The sequence below is a fragment of the Onychostoma macrolepis genome, chromosome 14 (genome assembly GCF_012432095.1).
Source record: "Onychostoma macrolepis isolate SWU-2019 chromosome 14, ASM1243209v1, whole genome shotgun sequence".
Lineage (NCBI taxonomy): Eukaryota > Metazoa > Chordata > Actinopteri > Cypriniformes > Cyprinidae > Onychostoma > Onychostoma macrolepis.
Window position 1 is genome coordinate 17265724 of NC_081168.1, and position 20946 is coordinate 17286669.

The following is a 20946-nucleotide window of genomic DNA, read 5'->3' on the forward strand; positions in this document are numbered from 1 at the left end:
AATCCCGAATTAACGTAAATGAATATATAATTACAGATAAAATAACTATAAGTTAAAGAAAAGTAATAATTATCTGTGGAAGAAAAAAAAAAACATGTCATTTGGGAAAAACGCAGCTGCAAATATTGTTACTGTAGAGCGCGTGCTCTGGAGCTGGAGCGCAGATGGAATCTTCACAAATCAAAGACAAAGCATTGAATAGAAATACATGAAAAATATACATGCAAATTACATATAATAAAATAAATAAACCGACATATTGGAACAAATTCATTGAACAAATCTTTTCTTCAGTCTTCCTGGCTTTCTTGTTTTTCCTGTTTTTATTTAATTTTAAGGTTTATTTTTTATGTTTTGCTATTTTAATTCTAAAAGTGAAATTGGGGCATCATTATGTTCATCTACTCCAACAAAATATTGCAAATAGTGAGAGAAGACAGTAGTTAAACTTAAATACATATAACACTTTCATTTTAAACAGCACATTATTCACTGTAAACATGTACTATGATATGCTACAGCAAAATGAATAAGAATTGCCATTTTTATACACACATATGTTGACATGTCAAGAGAACATGGTGTGCATGTTAAAAACGATATTGATAATAACTATAGCTTTTTATCATAGTCAGTAGAAATTATTATCCACACCTAGAATCCCATCTTTCACCCGACTGCCTGTACCAGATCATAAATAAAAACTGATATTGTAGTTCCACTTAAATTCAATTAAATAAAAAATAAAATAAAAAAGTTAATATGAGCCACAGGGTTTACAAACAAACAAACAAACAAAATAAATGCAAACGGGGGGAAACTCAATAATAAAAGCGTCAACATAACACATCCCATATTTTTAGATTTAGTAAACGCAGTCATATAGGTCAAAAATTCACAGATACAACTTCAGAGTTAAAACCTGTTTTTATACAGTCTATGGTTAAAACGTTAAAACACATGTCGTGAGGCTCTTGGTCATTGGTCAACCACTGCATGACATCATCTTCACGCGACACGATGTCATCACTGTGGTGTAGTAGTTTAACAGCGCTCTTCGCCGCTGTGAAGAAAGGAGGGATAATTTCCAAATAACAAGACATAGTTGAAACAGTGGATGTTTGGAAGAGTCTAGGCATGTTACGGTATATTAAATAATAGTATTTGCAAAGCCAGACCTCTATCAATTTAATTATATTCAACAGGCTAACGTTAACAAGCTAATACTACCTGAACTTATTTGACATTATCTAAATAAAACACGGTATTTGCCGAGATAAATCACAAAGGTGACGAATTCAAACAGGTAACGTTATAGCACAATAATTCGTTATTTTCTAATTCGCTATACCTAGCTATATAGCCGTTTTTGAACATCCTAGTTCTCTATCTATCACAGCCATGACTGCAGAAGCCTCAGAAAAGTCGGCGGAGGAGGGCATGAGCTCGTCGGGTAGCGCTGGGACTTCAGGTACGCGGTTCGACCTGGATAAAGAGACAGAACTGCGCTTTGAGGTCGAAGCAGGCGAACGAGTCCAGCTCGAGCTGTTGTCCGGTCTGGGAGAGGTGTTCGGATCCGAACTGAACCGAAATAAGAAGTACACTTTTGGGCCAGGCTCTAAGATTGCTGTGTTCACATGGCACGGCTGCAGTGTTGCGCTTTCTGGCAAGACGGAGGTGAGAGGGGTTTAAAATATGTCAGCGGATGTCTATAATGACATGGAATGCTAAATCAATTCAAACATGTTTTTATTCCATAAATATAGGTGGCTTATATCTCCAAAGATGCACCCATGCTGCTGTATCTCAACACCCATGCAGCTCTTGAGCAGATGAGACGTCAGGCAGAGAAAGAGAATGACAGAGGCCCTCGGGTATGTAAACAAACTTCCCAAACAATTTGTTTCTTAAATTTGGGGTTGGTAAGAAAAAATATTTTTATTTAGCAAGTAGGGTTGCAAAAAGGTGGAAAATTTCCAGTAAATTTCGGAAGCATTCAAGAAATTTTGGGAACTTTCCAAGATTTTTTTTTTTTTATCTTCCGGGAAATTTACTGTCTAATTTTGAAGTTTCTGGAAATTTACAGGAAAATTTTTCACCCCTTTGCAACCCTATTAGCAAGTATGCATTAAATTGATCACAAATAACAGTAGAAAGACATTTATAATGTTATAAAAGATTTCTATTTCAAATAACTGCTGTTCTTTTAAACTTTCTATTCATCAAAGAATCCTGAAAAAAATCACACTTTCCACAAAAATATTAAGCACAACTGTTTTGAACATTGCTTTAAAAAAAAATCAGCAACAAATCAGCATATTAGGATGATTTCTCAAGGATGTGGCACTGAAGACTGGAGTAATGGCTTGTAAAAAAATCAGCTTTGCCATCACAGGAATAAATTATATTTTAAGACAGAAAACTTATTTTAAATTGTAATAATATTTCATAATATTAATATAATATACATGCTGCCATGGTGAGCATAAGAACATTAAAAACATCTTACCAACTCCTTATGAACTTTTGAATAGTAATGTATGTCTAATATAAAAAATGAAACATGTTTTGTTGTCGTAGGTAATGGTTGTCGGACCAACTGATGTGGGAAAGTCAACAGTATGTCGAGTGTTGCTGAACTATGCTGTGCGACTGGGACGAAGGCCTACGCTTGTAGAACTGGATGTCGGCCAGAGCAGCGTAAGTAAATGATGCCTGAACAATCAGTGCAACATCTGCTAAACATTACAGGCTTGTGAGACATGAAGCGTTATATGCATGTTTAATTGTTCTTGTCCGTAGGTCTCTGTGCCTGGAACTATGTCAGCTCTGTGCATCGAGCGTCCTGCTGATGTAGAAGAAGGCTTCTCTGTGCAGGCTCCGCTTGTCTTTCACTTTGGCTCTACCACACCAGGAACAAACATCAAACTGTACAATAAGGTAAAATTGCACTTAAGGGAGTGTTGTCTTTACACTTCAGTGATATACTGAGCTTTGGCCCATAAACTATTAGAACAGATTGAGCTTGGCACAAAATAGAAAGTTCCAAACTATCCTGGCACTGTTTAATCAATAATAACAAGGAGAAGATGCATTAATCTTTCTCTTAATGCAACTATAAAGTCTTGTTCTTCTGCAGTTGTTAACACAAAAACAATAAAGTCAATTTCTGTAGCAGTAACTGAAGGAGAAATAGTACTCACCAGTTGCATGATGACATGGCAATGATGAATCATCTTTTGCATTTTTAAAATCATTGCACAGCAACAGTATTGGTATTACTAGAGTGAAAGTGTTTACGCTTACCTCATGTATGTTCATGGTTCTTGGTCCATCAGTGCATGTTATTCTAAATTTAAAAATGCTTTTTTTAAATGAATAGCATGTACTTACTGTATGTAATGATACATACTGCTTAACATAATATTATTAACTATTTTAATGTTACCATTTCTGTTATTTTAAATTTTTTAAATTAAAAAATATTTTATTTAGCAAGGATGCATTAAATTGATCAAAACTGAGACTGAGGACTTTTTTTGAGCTTTCAATTCAGAGAATCCAGAAAAAAAGTGTCATGGTTTCCTCTAAAATATTAAGCAGCACAACTGTTTTCAACATTGATAATAATAATAATAAATAGGGCTGCAACAACGAATCGATTAAATCGATAAAAATCGATTACTAAAAGCGTTGGCAACGAATTTCATAATCGATTCGTTGTGTCGCGCGACGGAGACGTTTGATTATTAAAAAAAAAAAACTTTAGTTGAGCGCGAGCGGAGTGAACACACTCGGTCTCTCTCGCACGGATGCTAGCAGAGTTTGGCGCCTCATAAATAAAAACAAAAAGTAAAAAAAAAAAAAAAAACCGAGCGGAGGTAGAGGAAAGGAAATCAGAGAGTTTTAAAATAGTAAACCAATTATAAGCATTAAAATAACTTGTCAGTAAAACTGTAACGCCATTGGATCATCGAGCTCTCAGCGAGACCTCGTAACTTCACCCGCCTCCGTTCAGATTGACGCGCGCACAGCCTGGAGAAGATGAGATCTCTGCTTTTTCGCAATGCAAGGGTGAATAAATAATTGGTGTTTGAATAGTACAGCGTTTTCTTTACTCAAACACTATGTCAGTAAAGGATAATGTTTTGTGTGTTTGAAGAGTGGAGAAGAATTAGTTATTTGCTGTCTATATACGTTTTAAATATCCTGTGCATTATGTGCATAAGCGCTTAATTTGAGATTTTGGCCAAGTGTATTAAACAACAAGAAAAACTAAGCGCCCATATAGCTACAATCAAAGTTATATAACCTGTAAAAGTTGATGAAAGCATAATGCACTTATGCACTGCATAACAGTTACAGCCGTTCTAACGACAGACAAAACACTCCATCTCCGTCATTCTCTGGTCAAAAACATTATTAACTCCATTTGAGCTTGATTTTCATATAATGTTAAGTGCAGGTGTCTGATACAATACCAACGCTAACGACGCAGTGTTGTTAAATTATTTAATTTTTGCACTCCCCATATGTAAAGCATACATGTGTATGTTTTTGTGTTAGTCCATTTTATTTTATTTTATTATTATTATAACAGCTCAGGGATGTTCAAGGAGCAACATGTTTGTGCACTTTCTAAAGATTTTAGTTCTGTTTTTGAATAAAGGGTTGGAAATGAATGCTTTTTTTAAAAAAAAAATCCGATTCATCGATTAATCGAAAAAATAATCGACAGATTAATCGATTATTAAAATAATCGTTAGTTGCAGCCCTAATAATAAATGTTTCTTGAGCACTGAATTATTATATAAGAATGATTCTGAAACATCATAGTAATGACTGCTAAAAATTCAGCTTTGCCATCACATGAATAAATATTTTAAGTCATTTTAATTTGTAATAATATTTCACTGTCGTTTTATTTTTTTTTTACAATTATGCAGCCTTGATGAGCCTAAGAGACTTCTTTTGATCAACAGTGTATGTTAGATTACAGATGAAACATGAGTTGTGAATGCTGTTTCATGTTGACTTTAAGTTGGTTCAGGATGCATCATCCAGACATATTAATAAAATGTGTAATAATGAGTCTCATTTTTTCTCTTTGGGTGTGTAGCTGACTTCCAGCCTTGCAGAAGTGTTTTCCCAGCGATGTGAGGTGAACCGCAGGGCTAGTGTGGGTGGCTGTATAATCAACACCTGTGGCTGGGTCAAAGGTTCAGGCTACCAGGCTCTGGTCCACTGCGCTTCAGCTTTCCAGGTGGATGTTGTTCTAGTCCTGGACCAGGAGCGTCTCTATAATGAGCTTAAACGTGACCTTCCACACTTTGTACGTGTCGTCCTCCTGCCAAAGTCCGGTGGAGTGGTGGAGCGCTCCAAGGACTGTCGACGAGAGTCACGGGACGAAAAGATCCGGGAATACTTCTACGGCTTCCGTGGAACTTCCTTTTACCCTCATGCTTTTGATGTGCGCTTTTCAGATGTGCGTATTTACAAGATCGGTGCACCCTCAATTCCAGACTCCTGTCTCCCTCTGGGTATGTCCCAGGACGACACCCAGCTCAAACTCGTCCCAGTCAGCCCTGGCAGGGATTTAACCCACCATGTGCTGAGTGTGAGTTCGTTGGATGATGATGCCGAGGTGGGTGCAGGACAGAGCAGAGGGATTCTAGAGAGTCCCGTGTGTGGCTTCATAGTTGTGACAGCAGTGGACACACAAGCTCAGGTGATGACGGTACTCTCACCAGCACCCAGACCGCTGCCACGACACACTCTGCTCATCATGGACATTCGTTTCATCGATCTTAAATAGAAGCATATAAGTCTAGCAGAGATCTCTACTCAAAAGGGACACCATCTTATCACATTTGTTAAGTTCTTACAAAATATTTATAGCTGTTTAATTTTCAAAGAGCAAATTTTAATTATGTACATAAGTAAAAGCTTCTGTATTTTTTTAAAAATTTACTAACTTGTAATTTCATCTGTCTTTCTGAACAAACAATAAAACAAACCGAAACCAGTTTGACTACAAGTTATTCTGCATGCAATTTTTTTCTTTCAATGAAATTACTTCCTTTGAGCAAACAAATTGAGCAATTAATTATTTTGACATGCTATATATTGTGTAGACAAGAATCTCTTCCGGATCTTTTTCCTGCATGTCCTATACCGGTGTCCTTAAATGATGCTGGGGCCGAAGAAGAAGATGATGATGCCTTGTTAAGGGTTTTATTTTTGGCTTATCAGACTCCGCATCGGATAAACGACTTGGGGAGTTTTCAGCCCCGGGCGTACACAGATCAAAAGCCGTTTCCCAGACCGTAGAAAGACACGGAGATTAAGGGAGAGAGAGGATAGAGAGAGCTGAAGCTCCTCTCCCATCAGACAATTCCGCTGCCTCGGGCCGGGATGCAGAAGAGAAACCGAGTTTCCAAATCGCAAGATGTTTGAATAAACGCCAGCCATTTAAAGTACGTAAACATTCGGGATATCCAACACTGAGTGAGTATATACAAGTGGCAGACATTCATGATAGATGTTGTTTGTTTAAATGCGTTTAGACCGGTCGCTGTTCGCTTTTGCTCTGCTTCGACATCGGATCGATATGCCCGCATTTGAGCTTCCCTCAGTGGACGCTCTAACAACTGGAGTCCGAGGATTCATTTTGCGGCCTAGTTAAACGGAACGCAGAACACGAAGCGAAAAGTTAAATTATCGTATTTTGGTGTGATTTATACGTTAATTGTGCTACTATTTAAACAATATGAATTCTTCTTGTGTTTTCTAATCCAAACTGTCTTGTTTTACTGTGTAACGTAGTGTTTTGGAGGATGATATTATTAGCTAGGAAGGTAAGCTAACCAAAACGGGACAGAACCGTAGTGTTTTTGCCTCAGATTTTGCTTTTTTGTCTGAAATTGTTTGTTTTAATATATATAACATATGGACTCAATTAACACGTTTGGTATTTGTTTTTGCTGTACTATATTACTGTGTCACCTAATGAGTTGCCTACCTAGACAGCATTTTTGGGCATTATCGTTATATTCAGATGTGTGCAGTCCACATATGGTGTCCTGAAATGCTGTCTTGTAGATATAGACACAATATTTTAAATATTGATATTCTTTCTCAAAATGCACTGCATGTACATAGTAAACTGGACCTGATTTATAGCATTTTTCTTTGAAAAAAACAAAACAATATAGAGTCACTTTTGTAAGACTGTTAAATTGTTAAAATGACCATTGTGGGTCAGTGACATCCTAGCATAATTTTCCAGCTTGTTATTGATTATGTGGTCCAATCAGATATCATCTGGCATCCATCATCCAGTTCATTATTGATTAAAAGTTTATGGTCAGATATGATTTAACATGTTTATGAATGAATCAAATATGTATATAATTTCCATTTGAAGTGAATCAGGTTTAAGGTTAGTACTGTGAATGAAGAGAGCAGGAGTAGCTACAAGAAAAGAAGATTATGAGTGGTGTAATAAGGCTTGTGTATGCGAGACTCAAGGTCACTGCGTGGTCAGTGTGACAGCAGTCCCAAGGAGAAAAAGGGGATTGTAAAGGGGGGATGGGGGTTTAATTGTATACACAAAACCTGGTGACAAATACAGGAAAAAAGAGGCACACCCTTTCCTGGTGAGTCAGAAGTTGTGACACAGGGCAGCAAAAGCGTGATCAGGTTTCAACATGATGTGTGTGTACACAGATGTAGGTTTCATAATTACTTTGTTTCGTTTGGTTCATGTGATCATTCGTATGGTATGGGCTGCTTGGAGATGGTATGGAGAACTTGAAGAATGTGTAAGATCAGGTCATGAGTTCATATCTACGTGTTTAATTATCTTCTCTTCTTATAGATACCGCGCAAGCCTGTTAAGGAATCAGAAAGGAGGAGGGCGGCATTTTAGACTCATCAATCTCATCCTTGTGAGGAAGAAGGGCCTCATGGGACGCTATGCAGGGTTAAAATGGTTTTGCACGCTCATGAGTTACCACAACCAGGAGTTTTCAACCGCGGACGCATACAGATCGCGTGCAGTTGCGATGGTGGACACGCACTGTGGTGTGGTCATACATTTTTCGCATATGGACGTCTGAAAAACATCTTATCATGTGGATATCTGCACTTGCAAGATTCATGTGACTTTGCAAATCGTGTTTTTCTGCTCACTTTTTGGCCAGTTTATCTCTCATCAAAGTGTGAGCATAGATCACCTCAGAGTGGAGAATGAGCTCTCATTTAGGGCACAAGACATCAAGAGCTCTGTTTCATATTTTGTACTCGTAATTACGGTCTTTTCTTAGACGGACTGTTCCGGAGGGAATCCAGACTCCATTGAGACTGTAGAAAGAGAGTCATATTTTGTGTCGTGTAGTTTTTCTTTTTTTTTCCTCATACTTTTTGTTTCACTGTATACCTCCCATCAAAACAGTTTTTTTTTTCCTTTCTGTAGTTTGACGTCATGCTCACATGCACTCATCTGCTGTGATGCTTTGAGAGATATGAGATTGGTCTCTGAGCAAGTACTGTATGAATGCCTGAACTCAAGTTGCTGCTTCCTTTGAGCTCTTTTTGGTGTAACATGGGGCTTACTGGAGATTTGCACTAAAAGAGCTTTGCTGTCACTTGATTTTCCTTTTATTGACCAAATCTTGTTACATTCAAGCCATATGAACTTATTTTTAATGAAACTAGAGCTATTTTTGTATTACAGTAAAGTCATAGTATCGCATATTATGTGTATATGAATTTAGTCTATTTTTTATGTATCAGCACAGACGTATACAAAAAGACATCTGCACTGTTTTATGTTAATGTTTGTTTTTTTTTTTTGGAAAGAAATGCACCTTGATTTGATCTTTTTCACTAAATTTATTGTTATGGCCATGGCTACACACCATCCTCACTCAGGTGGGAGACAAGTTTCCTTCTCTCTCTGACGCCTCCCCCTGTTCCCCAGTTTTTTTGACGCCTCCAAATGCCTGTGGGTCTCAGTGTGGGCGGGGCTCTCGGAGACCCCTCCCCATCCCGCCCATTCCGCCCCAGTCGCTATGTGCCTGTGTCCGCAGCAACCGCCTTCCTTGTGGGGGCCACGACACTGTTTCTCTGTTTCACGTGAGTAGAACCTAAATACATTAAAACAGAAATCGAATATATATCAGTAATACTGTAAGTGTAATGTGAGGCATCTCTGTGCAGATGTCCGTGGCTGTCCGAGCGGTTCTCCTCCTCCATTCCGCTCTATAATGCTGTGGTCTTCCTCTTCACACTGGCCAATTTCTGTATGGCCACATTCATGGACCCCGGCATCTTTCCTAGAGGTACACACTTATGTTTTTGTGCAATTTACATTAGGAAAAAGTGAGTAAATATTATAATATGGTGGGTGAAGAGAAATGTTTTACTGATAATTTATTAATTTTCCTCTGATAGATCTATATCGGTATCTATATTATATTAATATACTATAGTTATTACCATACCCAAAAAGTGTTTTCTTATTATTAATTAAAACAAATATGATGGATACTAACTAGTGCTGTCAAATGATTAATCGCGATTAATCGCATCCAAAAGAAAAGTTTTTGTTTACATTAAGTATGTGTACTGTGTATATTTAGTATGTATGTATAAATACACCCACATACATTATATAGTTTGAAAATATTTACATGTATATACATTTATATTCCTATATTATATATAAATATACATTAGTATATAAACATAACATTTTTCTTAAACATATACATGCAAGAATTTGTATTTATATATGCATAATTAATGTACACAGTATACACATTATGCAAATAAAAATGGATGCGATTAATCGTGATTAATCGTTTGACAGCACTAATACAAATGTGCACTACTGTTCAAAAGTTTGGAGTCAGGAAAATCTTTTTTTAAAGAAATTAATGCTTTTATTCAGCAAGGACAGATTAAATTGATCAGAAGTGACAGACAAGACATTTACAATGTTACTGAATATTTCTATTTCATATAAATGCTGTTCTTCCAACCAAAAAAATATTAAACAGCACAACTGTTTTCAACACTGATAATAATAAGAAATGTTTCTTGAGCAACAAATCAGCATATTGATTTCTGAAGGATCATGTGACATTGAAGAATTCAGCTTTGCTATCAAATAAACACATTGTATAAAGGAAAAAAATATTTCTAATTGTAATAATATTTTACACAATAATAGACTTCGATCAAATTAATGCATCCTTCTTTTGAAAACATTACAAATTTTACAGACCACAAACTTTTGATCAGTAGCATATTTTACAAATAAATGTTTTTGCACATATAAAAATATTCATTAAAATAAAAATTACTTTCACATGTCATAAGTATAATATAAAAGAAATCTCAGTAGTCCTCAACTTGGACTTAATTTTTTAAATGCAAAATATTATTTTCTTATATTTTTGTGGTGAAGTATGATGTGGACGCTGAAAACAGCAGTTTTCATGAGATTGCATGTTTTGCAGCTGAAGAAGATGAGGACAAAGAGGATGATTTCCGGGCTCCGCTATATAAGACGGTGGAGGTGAGGGGCATTCAGGTGCGGATGAAGTGGTGCTCCACATGTCGCTTTTACAGACCACCGCGCTGTTCACACTGCTCCGTGTGTGACAACTGTGTGGAGGTACATGCACATTCATCACAGGTTCACACTAAACAAACTCTTAAGTGTTTTGTTTTAAGTCTTGACTTCTTTTGTTTTGTTTTTTATTGTCTAAACGCATGTGTGCATGTGTGTTTGTGTTCAGGAGTTTGACCATCACTGCCCATGGGTGAACAATTGCATTGGGAGGCGGAATTATCGTTATTTCTTTCTGTTCCTCCTCTCTCTCACTATTCACATTATGGATGTGTTTGGCTTCAGTCTGCTGTACATCCTCCATCACACTAAACAACTGGACCAGGTCCACTCTGGAGTCACGTATCCTTTACGTACATAACGCACTGATATATGCTTGTAATCTCATAAACACACATCAACCTGTTCATTGTTCTTTGGTATCCTTAACGCACTACTCAGTATGGCGGTGATGTGTGTAGCTGGTTTGTTTTTTGTCCCGGTTGCAGGACTCACTGGGTTCCATGTTGTCCTTGTTGCCAGAGGGAGAACAACTAACGAACAGGTGTGTGTGCTCTCGGGTGTGTCCTTTGTCCATATTGTATGTGTTTGGTCAAACAGAATGATGTTATTTTTCTGCCTGATTTCTCTAAGGGTGTGTTCTCAAATTTCCTCTCTTCACCCTCAGGTGACTGGGAAGTTCAGAGGTGGCGTTAACCCCTTCACACACGGGTGCTTAAAAAATATTGCACACGTGCTGTGTAGTTCACAAGCTCCCAGGTTCACAAGTCTTACTTCCTAACAAATAAAGATATGTTTTGCAGATTCTGTTGGATTTAAAGTACTAATTTTATATGCACATTTTTGTACAGGTATCTTGGTCGCTTGCGAAAGCCTCATTCTGTTCAGGTCCAGCCACCATTTCTGCGGCCTCCTCTATCTGAAGCCCAACTAGCAGCTAAAGTTCTGGATAATGGCATCCAACAGGTACAAACACATTTTCATACACTTTGTTTTTTATGCTAACAGACATGATTGGCAGCGGCAGTGCTTTCCAAATGGAGTAATGCTGTTTTTTTACTTTTGTATGGTGTAAATTGATTTGATAATATACCGTAATAGATAAACCATAATATATATTAAAGCATGCTATGTTAATGCTTGAGTGCGTTTTACAATGTTTTAGAGGTGTGATGTGTGCTGCTGCTCTAGGCTGCCTTTCCCAAAAGCATCTTAAGCCTAAGTAGATTTTGTAGAAGCAATGGTCTCTATTAGGGCTGGGTGGTATATCGAGTTTGTACGATATATCGATATATTCTTTATAAGCGATACGGTATAAAGCAATACCGTTAATATCCATATAAGTAGTTTGATACGAGCGCATCTGAAAAAATATCTAGGGAGGACACAGACTGAACTGCTGCGGAGAAAGTGCATAATACAATTTGTTCTACGTGTATCAGGCTTTAAAAAAAAATCGTAAGATATAGTAGCCTATATTTTATAGTTTCAGTTTAAAGCGGCTCTGACAGAAAGGCTGTGTGTGCCGCTGACAGAGACGTGCTGTTTTCCTTAACACATAACTTACATTTCACAGGTATATTCTCCATCTGTAAATGTTAGAAAGCCATGGAAATATTTCCATTTTGCAGTCAGAAGTGCGTGAGCTTTTGCTTTGCGATTCTCCGCTAAACTTCACAGACTTCATTTAGAACGAGCGCGCCAAACAGACGGAGCGCAATGAAATAGGAGCGCAATAACTCTGACTAAAATATACATTTTGCTGAAATATTTGTAGTTGGAAAATAAATGTGACATATGTAGAATTTTAAACCGACAAGTAAGTGTATTTGTATGATAGCACTAACTGTAAAGTGTAATGGTGTAATCAAAATAGCCTTTTTACTCAATTAGTCTGTCCTTTATTATTTTCAATTTTAGTTTAGTAAATTTAACTTCTGCTTTAAAAGCATTATTTTTGTTTTTAAATTGCAATGTTACAATGTTAGAATGTAATGTGATTTGAACCCTTTTTGCACATAATATATGCCTTCATGCTTACATTCACTTTATTTATTTAATCCAAATACAAAATACCGAGATATATACCGTATACCGCACATCAGCCAAAAAATACCGAGATATGAATTGTTGCTCATATCGCCCAGCCCTAGTCTCTACGATCAACTTAGCTTATGATGCTTTTGAGAAACGTAGCCTTGGGCTGGTAACTGAAAGGCTGTAGTTGTATAATGAATGCTATATTAATTTATATTATTAAAATATTTATTATGAATGTTATCTGTATATGTTGTAGCTTAATAAAAAATATTCACATTGGTTATAATACTCAATATCAGTTGAACTTTTCCATGCTTAGTTTACAAACTTGACACTAATCTAATATTTGTCGTGGTCTTGTTTTGTCCATGTAGAGAGATGAAGTGAGTTAACTTTCTTTTGAAAGTTGTTGACACATATGTGAAAGATCTCAGATAAGAGTAGGTTTTGAAAAATCCCTTTAGATGAGTAGGCTATTTTTGTTAAGAGTTGCTCTCTCTGTGTGTGTGTGTGTGTGTGTGTGTGTGTGTGTGTACTTCAGTCTAAAAGTAGTTTGGAGATAATGGAGAGTCAGTCCACTGATCCTGATCCCCCTCCACCACCTAAACCAGAGCACAGATACCCTGGGCTGCCTCACACACAAAATGAAGGTTAGTGCATACACAGACGTTTTATAACTGTCAGATCATTTATAGCATCACTACAGCATTTCTTTGGCTATTATGAACCATATTAATGCCAAGATCTGTCTTAAATGGAATCAGAACCGGATAAACTATTTTTTTTATGTTAATCATAGATGCAAACTCCTCACCTTTCAGTGACAACTCAGTTTTTTGAGTTCAAAATAGGTCACTTTTGAGATTTGCTTAAAAAGTTAGTCATCTATTATTTTTCTTCGAGACTGGTCATAACTTTAAATTCAGTTATGAAAAAGTAGATTGGTTTTATTTGCTTGGCAGCTGATTTGATGCAACTGGCCTCTGGTTGATTCAATACATTTTGTATAGTACTTCCTTTACTCTTTATTTCAAAAACTATGTCTAAAAAGGGTAGTATTTGAGGTCTGAGATGTGGGAATGGTGAAGAGAGAGAGGTCAGCATTTTAGGTCAGCGTTGCCATCTAATCAGCCAATATTGTCTTAATACCCTGCATAGCAACATGGGATTTTGACCAAATATATTCAGTCTTGATTTTTGTAAAATGTTGCAACAAGATGTACTTTTTTTTTTTTATGGAAAAATTACAGTTTTGGACATATAAGGTAATAAAAAATATTTTAAAATACCTTACAGTAACTACAAATGAGCATGTGAAGAAAATATCTCTAAAAGAAATTCCGTGTAGAGCATGCCCCCCGATCCGTGCAATTTTCTCACCTTTTTTCCTGCTTACCTGTTTGTATCTCTGTTTAATTGTGTATTTTGTTTTTAATGTACTATACTTTAATTGTATTCATTTTATCATTTTTTAAAGGAATTTTTAATCTACATGAACCATATAAATATTGAACTTTGATTACTTTTTTGTATCTTTTCTTCCATTCAGAGTGCAGCTTGCTGACTGAGGCTCCACCCACACCTTCATTGTATAAATACAGGCCGGCCTACAGCAGTCCAGGAAAAAACCACACGGCCTCAACACATTCCAGCAAGGTAAGTCTAAGTGCAGTACACACAAATACTGGCAAGTACAGGTACTGAAACTTTGAAAATGTATTTTTTTGTTTGATAAAACTGTGATCTACTGCACTTGAGGTTTGCATTGCATTTTTTCTTTTTTTTTCTTTTTGTTAATGAATTGAATCCTTTCTTTTATTATTTTTCTTGAATATCTGAAATCACTGGCAGTCAGTGAGCGAGTAAGTTTAGATGTGAGTTATCCGTTGTTATGGTGTGTTTTGCACCTTGCTCTTGTGTTTCGTCATTTTGACTCTGCAGTTGTTGCATTTGATTCAAGCTGGACTCTCTCCTGTTGCTGTTTTCCTCTTGTTCTGAAGCATAACTTGAATCCTTTCCTTTCCTTCATCCATTCTGTAAAATTGGCATGAATTTAGTGTCAAATCCTCCTTGATGTTTTAAGCATAATTTATGTGCATTCATACGTTCCTACAGAGCCCCTAAGGGGACATGGTGATGGGAGAAAATATGATAAAAATAGTTTCAAGCTTTTGTGTTCATTCACAAAACTTTTGAATTTGATCGGAAAAAGTTGGCATTTTCTCATAAAGGTTTTTGCATTCCCCCAAGAAACTTTTGAGTTTCCTTGCAAAACTGTTTCCAGTTTTGGAGGTTTGTCAGGTAAGGGGGAAAAAAGTTTTTAGAAACTATATTAAATGTTTTTGTGTTTAAATGTCAGAAAGAAATTTAAATAAGAGGGAAAATTACATTTCAGTGCTTTTGCGTTCACTTGCGAAACTTTTGCATTCCACCAAGTACCTTTCCATTTGCTCACAATCGTTTTGTGTTCCCCCAAGAAACGTTGTGTTCACTCCCAAAACTTGTGAGCTAAGAATATAAAATGGATATTGATTTTTTTTTTTTTTTTTTTTTTACAAACATTAAATATTTTGTTTAAATGGGTCCCCAGAGACACTTTAATTTGCTTGTGTATAAATATATGCTGTGTTCCATTCTGAAAGGCTCATCCCTATGCCCTAAGCGCTTCATCTTCAAAGGGTTTAAGGCCAAAGTATACTTCGGCCATCCGCGCACCGTCCGCATTACGTCATTTTCGTCATCAGGAGGGCTCGCGGACAGTTGTGTACAACAGTGCATGCGCGAGGTGAATGTTGAGACAGCGCAAGTCAAGTAGGTGGTACTGCGCATGTGTCGAGCTCTTCCGTCCGCACTCATCTGCGGTTGAGTATATTTTTAAAACTGCGCGGACGTCACTGTGCGCGAGACGGAATGGAACACGGAAAGTGAAGTATACCTGGGCCTTTACCCTCCAGAGTTACAGCTTCAAAAGGAGGAAAGGGAACCAAAAAACTGTTCCTTGGAATGCACTTCTGTATCATCTTGCAGAGCCAATTAAGGAGGAGGCGCCATAGTCGCACAATTAAACCTGTGCAAAGAATGATGGGAGTGAAGGTACCATCAGTTGTACCCTTCGAAATCCTTTGTTCAGCAGGGCCCTTTTTAAGTGGCCAGTTTTGAGCTCTTTGGATTGGAACTACTCTCCAATATGGCGGCCATGAGTGTTCTCACTCCGAAGTGCCCTTCGGAGGTGGATTTATCCCATTTGGAACGCAGTGATGGTTTTGATAGTGTTTCCATGATAATTTTTGCGAGCAAACACAAAAGTTTTGGAAGTGAATGCAGATGCATTGAAATATAATTTGTCCTCCAATCTCATATTTTGTCCATCACCATGTCCCCTTAGGAACTCCGTACGTCCCTTTTATACGGTGTGGTTCAGTTTCAGTTGTGTGCCATCTTTCATGTCTTTGGTGATGCTTCAGCTCCTGGGAACGTTTGGAGTACCGTTTCTGTCTTTCTTTTTCCTCTCAGATGAGTCGAGGGAACAGTATGACTGAGTCTCCCTCTGTCCCCGTCACCTCTGGGCAGCCCAGCTACCGCTCGGACCCCAGTTTGTCAAGCCGAGGGGGTGCAGGGTGCCGTGGGGGAGGGGAGGGAGGTAGAGCAGGCTCGGGGGGCCTGGGTGGGGCCTCTGCGTTTGGTGGACGATCCTACCCTTCTTTTACTGATACCCTACTCCAGTCAGCAGCAGCCTCTTGCTCCTCAAGCCTTCGCTCCGCCCAAACGGCCCACAACGCCCTCGGGCCCCTCATCTCTGAGGGTACGACCTCCACTAGCTACAAGAGTTTAGCCAATCAGACACGCAACGGCAGCTTGTCATACGAAAGTCTGCTGACGCCTTCCGAAAGCCCGGAGTTCGAGTCTGCTGCTCACGAGCTGTCCCCACCCAGACCACACCCTCCACACTCTCTTAGCACAGCACTGGGGGCCCCGCCTATTTTGGGGTACACGTCCCCTTTCCTGTCTGCTCAGCAGAGGGAGGGCTCTCTCCAGGCCTGCCCTGCCCCCCTAAGACCCTCCCCCAACAGAGCTTTCCTGCGCCCAACAAGCTCACCCCCTTCTCGGGCTCCGCCCCTTTCTCCTCGCGCTCGCTCATTGGGCTCGCCTCCATCTGGCCCTGCCCCTGGCCATACACCTCTGGGCAAATCACTATCCTATGGAGGTGGTGCCGAATTACAGCACCGCCCCTCTAGCTCAGGGGGCGGGACTCCGATGCCGAAGTGAGTAATGCCTGCAGATTTTAGCCGTCTCTCTTTCCCCCCTCAGAAAAACCTGCACGCCTGTGTGTGTGTGATGGTCAAGTAGAACATTGAGGTCCAGTGTTCGTGTTTGTATTCATTTGGTTTGGTCTCTCTTCTTCTCTTTGTTCAGTAACACTGTCTCTTTCTTCCTGCAACCCATGGCCACTCTACTGTCCCTTGAATTTCTGTACACACCCTCCATCTTTCTCTGTCCTTTTTCCTTCTCTGTTCTATTTCTTTACGTTCGTCTGCTCTCTTCTGCCCTCCCCTCCTCCTGCCTTGTGGCCATAAGGATGACTCTGTCTCTGTGCTAAGGTTCGTCTCATTTGTTTATGTAATTTTGATGTCTTAAAAGTCGACATGAAACTGAAATATACATTATTTTCATTGCATTCCTAGTTTTACATTAGTGCTCATGGAAAAAAGTTAGGAAGTTGAGACAAAAAAATGTTCCGTTTAATAAAAAATTAAAAAACCCTGAAACTCTTTCTATTTTAGCTGGCATTGCCAAGGCGAGATGGATTATTTATTATGTTAACCAATAGACTAATAGCTACTTAACCATTGTTTTAGGCTACTGTTATAGCTCAAATATCCTTTATAAAATCTTAATGTGGTATTTTCATTAATAATATAGTGTGCTGCAGTGATGGTAGACCAACCTGTAAGTTAGGGTCACTCTTGGTTCCCTTGGTGAAAAAAAGGACAAAAAAGAATTTTGAAGTTTTAAAACATCTGAAGTAAAAAGTTACAGTAAATGTAGCTAAAAGGTCGTATTACTTCAACATTCGACAACTGTTTCAGTCTTCTTTAAAAAAAAAAAAAAAAAAAAAAAAATAAGAACTTCCTGAAAGTTTGAGTTAGAATAGTTTGCAAGATTCATGATTATAAACAATGAGTCTGTAAATCGAACAAGTGAGTATATAGGTTTACCTACACAACCTCTGTAACCAACATTTTCAAAAATAACAAGGGGTTGTTTTATGTCATAGAATACAAAAACTATTTTGCAATTGGTATTCTGTGAGGTATTGTACATTGCTGTTACTTTTGCTGATTTGTCACAGAGATAATGTTATTTAACTGTATGCCATCATTTTCTGGTCAAAGTGTGTTTATGGTTACATTTATAGCTATATAATTTCCAGATTTTCACTTTTTTTATTAAATATATTTTTCTTATTAAAATGTTTATAAATACTGATATTAATATAAAATACATTGCTAAAAATAAAAAAAAATCGATTATTTCTTAATACCATTGAGGGCAAGTGAAACAGAAAACATTGTCAAAATGCTCTCAATAGTGAAACTGACTTTGAGTTTCCAAACATTTGCAGATAAAATCATCTCATAACATCATGGAAATAAAGTGGCCTGTGAATGTTGATTCATGTTGACTTCAAACCTGGTTTGCGAATGCCTTGCTTGGGTTGCGTCTGTTACATTTAATGCATATAATCCCTACAACACTATCAATGCATCCAAAATGTTTTTGGTAAAATTATTACCTTTTTTACATGCATCCTATTTAGGTTAACCTATTTCTAACTTTTTTTTTTTTTCCCCCACCAAACATTCAGCTCGACTATTAAACAAAACGTGGCCAATCATAACACCCACTCACACAAACCTGCAGGAGGGGTGAAGAAAGTGACTGGTGTTGGAGGAACAACCTATGAGATTTCAGTATGACTGATAAAAGAAAATCAGGATTCACTCGGCAGTTTTTGCCCTCTGAGCTCCAGTCGGATGGATGTAAAGCTGCTCAACCAAACATGCAAAAAAGCATAAAAGACTACACGGAGAAATCCTAAGTGTTTCCCAGTCAAACTTCATCAGTCACTGTGGAGGACGTACACTGAGAACATGGACCAGTGAAGACGAATCTTACAGCGTTTTTTTTTCTTTCTTTTTTTCTGAATATCAATATGGTACACACATCCCACAGACTTTCTTAATTATTTAAAGGATCATTTGGTACTTCAGTGTATTACCTAACGATTTATACGCAAGACTGTCCAATGATCAATGGACATTCAGCCTTAGTAGGCGGGACCATGTGAGACACACTGATGCCTCATTCAGAATGACGTTAACAGAAACCATAAGCCTCTCAGCAGTCAGCCAATAAGCATTTGAAACATTGACTACATAAATCACTGTTCAGTCTTGCATATTCCATAGCGCTCCTGATTAAAAACCCTTAAAGAGACAGTTCACCAAAAATGAAAATTCTGTCATCTGTCATGTTTTATACCCTTATGTCATTCCAAACTCATATTACTGACTTTCTTCTGTGGAACACAAAAGAAGATATTTTAATGAATGTTCACATTGCTCTTTTACAGACAAAAGTGTCCACACACTTTCCAGCTCCAACAAAGACAATACAATACAACTTCTAAAGTCTTCTAAAGCAGTGGTTCTCAACCACTATGGGTAAAGTTTCCAAGGGGGCTTCAAGATGACTTAAAATGGTTTAAAATATGACAGCTGAGAGATGCAAAATGCAACAGTTGTTTTGAAAACGTTCATGTGTGCTGATCACATAACTTTCATTTTTGGGTGAACTATTTCTTTTTTTATTATTATTTTATACAGGTACAGATGTATATTATAAGTATTAAGTTTGATAAAGAAGATAATATTAAGATGCAGGCATATATGATGTATGATTGTTTGTTTTAGGTTGGATTTATATGGCTGCATCAGCCAGATGAAATTGTCAGCCAAAGAAACTCGGTCTGTTTGACGAATAGCACACTCGGCAAGTAGGAGTGAATGTATCTAAAGACACACAAGTTACTAGAGCACAAAATATTAAGCGAAAGATTATTTACGTTAAGTACTGAAGATACCGTATGCAAATTGTAACTTTGTGTCGGCGTGTCCACCAATCAAGAGTCATACTCTCTTGACAAATGGTCAGCCAATCACAAGAGAGTTTATTTATTTAGCTGGAGGAGGCCAGTGCAAGTACATGCTGGATGCACCATCATATAGATGGGGACATTGATTTAAAAACGTCGTTCTTTATGTTGTTTTAACTTTTCTTTTTTTTTGTAACTGGACATTGGTTAAAATAAACAGCCAGAGTACAGTGATTGTCTCCTTATAGATATATAAGTTTGATTGTATTCGTCAATGTGAGAGAACGAGTGTGAAATTTTATTGGAACTTACCTGACTGTTGTACAAGAGCACATTCCAACTATCCTTTTGGTTCAGATCAGAGGTCGTTCATGTCTTTTGTCTGCTTTTTGAGATCTGAGGATCGGTCAGTGTAAGATAAAACCACTTATGCAGAGACACATACAAGTTTTTTTTTTATCTTTTGTCATTTCCACCATGGCCTTATGATGCCTTTTAACTGTTATCAAGGGTGTTTCAGTCTGCATAATTGGCTCTGAGAGATGACAGATAGAGGATTGTTGTGTTGGGTTTTGGGTAAGAATGCAGACTCGTTTAACCCTTCTGTATTCCTTTAATGCCGCTGACTCTGTGTCACATGAGCAACACATTTTCAACAGAACAATAAACAACAGAATGAACACAAGCTGAGTTTCCTCATTTTTTTTATTTTGTCCTGATGTGTCTGATAATCACATAATCAGAGTAAATGAAACGTTTAGTACAGGCACCTGTTTCACTTATATCAAGCGCCATCTGCAAACGCATCTCTTGTTCGGGAGAATTCAGCAGCAACTTGTGGTTTAAGTACTTTTGGGATTTGGTTAAGTACACGTAATCCTTTGGCAAAAGCCACTAAGGCTGATACAAATCTTCTAGTTCAGTACCTTTCTGAGGTCAAGCAATATGCAGACAGAGGTCTCAAGAAATAAACTAAAGGAAAATAAAAGGAAAAAAACCCACTCTGAAGAAGCAGCAGCCACTGGTTTAAAAAAAAAGAAATATTTTTTTCTGATTCTCTCAAAGCAAAGTCTTGTTGTATACTTAATTAAACTGATTGTGGGAGAAAAAA

At 37.6% G+C, this 20946-nt stretch overlaps 2 protein-coding genes across 5 annotated transcripts; both read left to right on the top strand.

Annotated features, from left to right (window-relative positions):
- Nucleotides 1-999: 999 nt before the first annotated feature.
- clp1 (cleavage factor polyribonucleotide kinase subunit 1) lies at nucleotides 1000-6030 on the top strand. Its single transcript, XM_058798568.1, has 6 exons — nucleotides 1000-1306; nucleotides 1400-1677; nucleotides 1767-1874; nucleotides 2581-2700; nucleotides 2803-2940; nucleotides 5120-6030. The coding sequence occupies exons 2-6, from the start codon at nucleotides 1402-1404 to the stop codon at nucleotides 5813-5815; spliced, it is 1338 nt and encodes a 445-aa protein (XP_058654551.1). The 5' UTR covers nucleotides 1000-1306; nucleotides 1400-1401; the 3' UTR covers nucleotides 5816-6030.
- A 142-nt stretch (nucleotides 6031-6172) lies between these two features.
- On the top strand, nucleotides 6173-20520 carry zdhhc5b (zinc finger DHHC-type palmitoyltransferase 5b). 4 transcript variants are annotated; one of them, XM_058798561.1, is made up of 13 exons: nucleotides 6173-6507; nucleotides 7880-9138; nucleotides 9223-9344; nucleotides 10527-10684; nucleotides 10809-10981; nucleotides 11081-11183; nucleotides 11307-11398; nucleotides 11491-11605; nucleotides 13221-13329; nucleotides 14229-14335; nucleotides 16193-16941; nucleotides 17255-17277; nucleotides 18546-20520. In XM_058798561.1, the coding sequence occupies exons 2-12, from the start codon at nucleotides 9002-9004 to the stop codon at nucleotides 17274-17276; spliced, it is 1887 nt and encodes a 628-aa protein (XP_058654544.1). In that variant the 5' UTR covers nucleotides 6173-6507; nucleotides 7880-9001; the 3' UTR covers nucleotide 17277; nucleotides 18546-20520. The 4 variants fall into 4 exon arrangements, 3 of the variants coding, with proteins under 3 accessions (XP_058654544.1, XP_058654542.1, XP_058654543.1); XR_009274242.1 differs by having other exon boundaries at nucleotides 16193-17277; nucleotides 18546-18671; XM_058798559.1 differs by lacking the exon at nucleotides 17255-17277.
- Nucleotides 20521-20946: the final 426 nt, after the last annotated feature.